General features: G+C 39.8%; 1 protein-coding gene across 1 annotated transcript; it reads left to right on the top strand.

Moving 5' to 3' along the window:
• Positions 1-1,686: 1,686 nt before the first annotated feature.
• NEUROD1 (neuronal differentiation 1) lies at positions 1,687-2,757 on the top strand. Its single transcript, XM_049887575.1, has one exon. The coding sequence runs from the start codon at positions 1,687-1,689 to the stop codon at positions 2,755-2,757; it is 1,071 nt and encodes a 356-aa protein (XP_049743532.1).
• Positions 2,758-6,972: the final 4,215 nt, after the last annotated feature.

Here is a 6,972-nt window from a genome sequence, read left to right as displayed (position 1 = left end):
ACCTGCTCACCGCTCCGCTCCCGGCCCCACCCGCGCTCAGCATCACCAACTCGGCTATATAACCTGAGCGCCCGCTTCGCCCAGGCACGAGGAATTCGTCCCACGCAGAAGGCACGGCGTCCGGAGACCTCAGGGTTATGAAACCATCTTTGCTCAGGACCCACTAACAGCCACAGGTAATTTATGTTCTTTTCATTTTTGCTCTAGAATAAAAGCAGTAATTGAAGACCCTATGTACCTATATAACGTGTATGTGTGCTTTTGTGTGGAGCAGGCGTGTGTGTGTGTGTGTGTGTTGGAAGAGGCATCCCTCCCCATAATCGCAGACAACCGAGTAAACACACACATTGAATTAAGTGTCCGCTGCAAGCTTTCTAATTTCTGTGTTCTGAAAGTATAGTTTTTTTTTTTTTAATGCACAGTAACACTCTGGTTAAAATAACTACTTCATTTCCTCATTTCTTCCAGTAAAACAACCTCCTGTTACCAAGATTTAGTTCGTACATATGTTTATCTTATACATTTGTAGATTGATTTATGCACATTGAGAGCGCTAAGTAATTTTTCAGTGAATGAAAGGGAATTGGATAGCTTAAGTGCACACACCGGGGAAAATAAATCGGGTTCAGAGATAGTTTCGTTGAGAAAGAAAAAAAAAAAAAAAAAAAGTGCAGTAAAGCAAGAGTGATCCACGCCTGCTACCTGTTACCGCTCCGGAGACGGCCAAGCCCCCAGCAACCATAGCTGGAGCCAGAAATTCAGTTGTTTCACTAAAAGCTTTGTTTTTCTTTATTGGAAACGGCAACTTCGCCATCGCCTCTCACTGACCATTATAATTACTCGATCTTTTAAACGGAGATTTGAGGCGAACTTTGAAAAGCCCCAATAAAGAACGGGCGGCCCTTTCAATGGACTGTTTATTAGAGAGGAGCTGTCCGCACCTGATCCCCAGCGCGTGGGAGAGCTCTCTGCGCTGCGCCTCCAGACCTCGCCTGGAAGCAAGAGCTTTTGTGCAAGGTGGGAATTCAGCCGAGGGCGAGGGGTAGGAGGCTAGAAAAGAAAAGCAAGAGAGGGATAGAAGACTCTTGCTCACTTTTGTTGCCAAATGTTTCGTTGATGGCAAAATAATTTGATGGAAACTACTTTTCCTCCTCCAAGCATTTGCTCATCCATCTCCTATCCGTATAATCTTCTTAAAAATCACTGCCAGGATTAGGAAATTATGTAATGGCTCTTCAACTTAAATCGCTAAGTACCTGGCAGCAAGGACAGAAATGGAAATAGAATGTGCAATTTGCAAACTGGACATTTTTGTGGAGTTGGGTGTGACTTGGGAAACACGCACATAAATATGAAGTCGCTGGTATGTACACTCATTTTCACACACATTATCCTGCCGAGTAATCACCATGAATACATTGAAGTTAATCACTAGGAAACATACATGCATGAGTGTACACACACACACACACACACCCACCCACCCAGACCTGCCTTCTTTCCTGCTTATTAACAGGGAATACACACTCCAGTATAAAACCCTGCGTTTAAGTTTTCCTTAGGGCATCCCTTTTGTAATGAACAGGCCGTCCTCTCCCACATGCATTTGTTCAGGGCGTAGAGTGGGAGCTGATTGTATATCTTCCTGTTTTCCTCTCTCCCCTGTTGAATGTAGGAAACCGAAACATGACCAAGTCGTACAGCGAGAGCGGGTTGATGGGCGAGCCTCAGCCCCAGGGTCCTCCAAGCTGGACAGATGAGTGTCTCAGTTCTCAGGACGAGGAGCACGAAGCGGACAAGAAGGAGGACGACCTCGAAGCCATGAATGCTGAAGAGGACTCACTGAGGAACGGGGGAGAGGAAGAGGACGAAGACGAGGACCTGGAAGAGGAGGAAGAAGAGGAAGAGGAGGACGATGATCAGAAGCCCAAGAGACGCGGTCCCAAAAAGAAAAAGATGACCAAGGCGCGCCTGGAGCGGTTTAAGCTGAGGCGCATGAAGGCCAACGCCCGAGAGCGGAACCGCATGCACGGGTTGAACGCGGCGCTGGACAACCTGCGCAAGGTGGTGCCCTGCTACTCCAAGACGCAGAAGCTGTCCAAAATTGAGACTCTGCGCTTAGCCAAGAACTACATCTGGGCTCTGTCCGAGATTTTGCGCTCCGGGAAAAGCCCCGACCTGGTCTCCTTCGTACAGACGCTCTGCAAGGGCTTGTCCCAGCCGACCACCAACCTGGTTGCGGGCTGCCTGCAGCTCAATCCTCGGACTTTTCTGCCTGAGCAGAACCAGGACATGCCCCCGCACCTGCCAACAGCCAGCGCTTCCTTCCCTGTGCACCCCTACTCCTACCAGTCGCCGGGGCTGCCCAGTCCTCCCTATGGTACCATGGACAGCTCCCACGTCTTCCACGTCAAACCGCCGCCGCACGCCTACAGCGCAGCGCTGGAGCCCTTCTTCGAAAGCCCCCTGACTGATTGCACCAGCCCTTCCTTTGACGGACCTCTCAGCCCGCCGCTTAGCATCAATGGCAACTTCTCTTTCAAACACGAACCGTCTGCCGAATTTGAGAAAAATTATGCCTTTACCATGCACTATCCTGCAGCAACCCTGGCAGGGGCCCAAAGCCACGGATCAATCTTCTCCGGCACCGCTGCCCCTCGCTGCGAGATCCCCATAGACAATATTATGTCCTTTGATAGCCATTCACATCATGAGCGAGTCATGAGTGCCCAACTCAACGCCATCTTTCACGACTAACCGTTTGGCAGAGGCCCATCAGTTTCACCGTTCTCGGGAAACGAACCCACTGTGCTTACAGTGACTGTCGTGTTTACAAAAGGCAGCCCTTTGGGTACTACTGCTGCAAAGTGCAAATACTCCAAGCTTCAAGTGATATATGTATTTATTGTCGTTACTGCCTTTGGAAGAAACAGGGGATCAAAGTTCCTGTTCACCTTATGTATTATTTTCTATAGCTCTTCTATTAAAAAAAAAAAAATACAGTTAAGTTAAAAAAAAAAACTGCACCACAAATTTGGTGTAGCTGTATTCAGATCATATTAATTATCTGATCGGGATAACAAAATCACAAGCAATAATTAGGATCTATGCAATTTTTAAACTAGTAATGGGCCAATTAAAATATATATAAATATATATTTTTCAACCAGCATTTTACTACTTGTTACCTTTCCCATGCTGAATTATTTTGTTGTGATTTTGTACAGAATTTTTAATGACTTTTTATAATGTGGATTTCCTATTTTAAAACCATGCAGCTTCATCAATTTTTATACATATCAGAAAAGTAGAATTATATCTAATTTATACAAAATAATTTAACTAATTTAAACCAGCAGAAAAGTGCTTAGAAAGTTATTGTGTTGCCTTAGCACTTCTTTCCTCTCTAATTGTAAACAAACAAAAATTGCACAATTTGAGCAACTCATTTCACATTAAAGTCTTTCCCTTTTCTTAAAAACCAGATTCATAATTCTCAAGAGGATGAAAAAAAACAAGAGATGTTTATCAAAGCCTATCAATTCAACACATTACTTGCACAAGTTTATACGTATTATAAACAAATGCCAACATACGCTTCTTTAAATCAAAAGCTGCTTGACTATCACATACAATTTGCACTGTTTCTTTTTAGCCTTTTACTCCTTTGCATTCCATCATTTTACAGAGAATCTGAAGCTATAGATGTTTCCAGAGAATATAAATGCATGATTTTATACATAGTCGCACAAATGGTGGTTTGTCATATATTCATGTAATGAATCTGAGCCTAAATCTAATCAGATTGTTAATGTTGGGACTTATACCTATTGTAGTCAATTAGTACAGTAGCTTAAATAAATTCAAACCATTTGGTTCATAATTAGAACAATAGCTATTGCATGTAAAATGCAGTCCAGAATAAGTGCTGTTTGAGACGTGATGCTGGTACCACTGGAATCGATCTGTACTGTAATCTTGTTTGTAATCCTGTGTATTATGGCGTAATGCACAATTTAGAAAACACATCCAGTTGCAATAAAATAGTATTGAAAATCTGAGAAATTGTTGCATTTCTTCTTGAAGTTATTTTTCCAAATGTAAGTTAATTCCTGGGGGAGGGGGGAATAGTTACTTTATTTACTTAGTTCAGAAGAATACTAAACACTATTTGTAGAATGAAATGTTAAAAAGTTTACTTCGACAGACTCTCTAGTCTGTTTTTTTTTTTTTTTTTTTACTCAGGGAGTCACTCACTTTTTGTAGATTAAAAAAAAGCATCTAATAGCTAGAAATTCAGTATTTGGAATATAGGTTTGTGGGGGGACGATGTTATGCTTTTGTTTTTTCTTTGTTGTAAGTGGCTTCAGGAGCCCTAGTGGCACAGTGGTTAAAGTGCTAGGCTGCTAAGCAAAAGGTCTGTGGTATGAATGTGGCAGTCTGCTTCTGTAAAGATTTACAGCCTTGGAAACCCTATGGGGCAGTTCTACTCTGTCCTACAGGGTCACTGTGAGTTGGAATCAACTTGAGGGTGGTGAGCGGGTAAGTGGCTTCACCTTTAGGTTTTTGACTCTCATTTTTTAAATGTCTACATGGCTTTTTTTTAAAAAAGGGGGATTTAGTTAATTATTAACATGAAAGGCACAAACGAGCACCGTAGCTTAGATTGTGTACACATTTTAAAAAACTTAAAAAAAAAATTTTTTTTGTTAACTGTTTTCTAGGGGCTCTGCTGCTTGTATATTTTCCTGAACTGAACAGGTTTCTATTGCAAACCAGTACTCTCCTAAAAAGAAACTTAAACAACTTTAGAAAATACCAGGGGAAAACTATTAAATTAATTTAAAGACTTAAATAAGAAGAAGCATTTTGTAATTGTTATATAAACTCCTTGGGATAATTTTAAATACTTTTTCAGGAAAAGATAATGGCTTATTTGTACTGCAGAACAAATTATTTGCTCCATAACATATTTTAGTAAGGTATAGTTGTTTTCTCTTGCCCTTTGGGGCACTACTGTTTCTTTAAAAAATCCAAACCCCCTGGAAATTTCTACAGATGATTCTGACTGTTTATAAGTCAACTTTAAAAAAAAAAAAAAGAGTTTGGCATTTCTCTTCCTCCTGGATGTATTGACTGACAGGAAGGATTCCTGGGGAATAACGTTTTGGCACTTGTGTTCTGGCTCTTCCATGGTGCTCTGATTACTGTCATTAGTAACTCCATTGTTTCTCCCCTGATTCGGATGCCACATTGGATGACTACCCCCCTTTCCAAGCTTGTTCCTTTAATCTCCTCATTGGTGATTTAGGGGTTCCAGAAAGCTGACCTCATTTAGCAAGCAGCTCCAGAAAAATGTGAGTTATCTAATGGACAGCATCAATTAGCCATACTAATAACATTGCCAGTGGGGCTGCATCAAGCTGTGAAAGTAGCAGTAAGGAACAGCTCAACGTTAAAGAAAAAGTTTGAGCGCAATTTAAAAATATATCATTTTAACATGTTTTCCATCAGCCTTCATCACATGAGAAAAAATACTTTCAAATTAGTCCCAACCTTATCCAAAATGTAACAATCTCATTCCAAGTGAATCAGAGCTGTTATTTTGGAATCAAGCTGTTGCTTCCTCTACCCAGGATTGCTCCCACCGTTCTTACTTTAAGAGACATAATAGTGATATTGGAGCACCGCCAGCCCTCCGGCTTAGGAGATCATGAAGTGAATGTGCAGATCTGATCTGATCCATTCAGCGGCTCAATTTCACCTGTAATTAAAAGTAGCCATCTTCATGCAAACTAAAAACTGTTGCTGCGGTGAACAGAAGAAAGAATGAGAGACTAACGTTCCAAGAATTTCATGTGTTTAAAAAAGCACGCAGAGAGATCTAGAATGTGGACTCTTTTATAAGACAGAAACAAAGATTGAAAGTTAAGTTTGGTTTTTTTTTTCCCTTTTGCCTATATGACTTCATTCTAAATTATAAGGATTCTTTCAGTCAGTCTAGGAGTAACTCACATGCCACCATCTTTTATTCAAAGGCAGGCACAGATGTTCCTTCTGCAGGGGAGGTTTTAATTTATGAAAATGATATTGTTTATGCATGAATGAACTGAATGCACTCTGCATAACACACAGCACTTCCATCTGATCAGAGAAATACCACAGAACCAGTGCCAATGTCAGAAACATATTCTACAAATTTACTCACTTAAATGTTTAATGAATATTTGGAAGGCATTTTCAAGCCACAAGAAACCTTTTCAATTACCTTCTTTTTTTTTCTTACGAATTACTATCATAGTTAAAAGAGACTCTTCCAGTCATTATAATTGGTTAGTGCCTATACCTAGCTAATGAGAAAAGAAAATGTATCACTAAATCAAAACCAACCCAAAAGGTATAAGAAAAGCTGATAATTTGGCTACATTTGGAAGAATATTTCTTCTTAATTTTGTTGTATAATGCCTGTTACAAGTACTATTTGGAGTTCTGTGTGTTTCTTCATCTTGAGAAATACTATTCCTAGAAAAGGAAATACTTGAGATCTATTTACTTAATCCAAAAATACTGTAAAGAGATACTTGCAGAAAAAGTTCGTAGTTAAAAAAATAGCAATTTCACAGTTGGAAATAAAATTTGGCTAAGTATTTTCCTAGCACTTAATTCCCCTTGAACAAGAGCACTTTGCATAACTTAGATTTCATTTTTATCACCAATTGCATTTAAACATCATATCTTTAATCCTTAAAAAACAATTAAATGCAAATTAAAATGGAGGACTATAATATCTTTAGAATGTTCTCCTAATTTTAGTTTTATAATGTTATAGTAAAAATAACATTTGAAACAAATTATAAGTATTCTAATTTATTAGTCTTAAAAAAAACTCCCTGTACTTTCATATTTGAAAGCCTGTATATTCTGACAAAATTAATGCCTTTCTGAAAGAAGATAGCAATTACTAAAATGATA

The sequence above is a fragment of the Elephas maximus genome, chromosome 6, assembly GCF_024166365.1.
Source record: "Elephas maximus indicus isolate mEleMax1 chromosome 6, mEleMax1 primary haplotype, whole genome shotgun sequence".
In the NCBI taxonomy this organism is placed as follows: Eukaryota; Metazoa; Chordata; class Mammalia; order Proboscidea; family Elephantidae; genus Elephas; species Elephas maximus.
This window is presented reverse-complemented; position numbering and strand designations above follow the sequence as displayed.

Excerpts from the sequence above, each read along its gene's own strand:
- NEUROD1 (XM_049887575.1), top strand. The coding sequence starts at position 1,687 with ATGACCAAGTCGTACAGCGAGAGCGGGTTGATGGGCGAGCCTCAGCCC.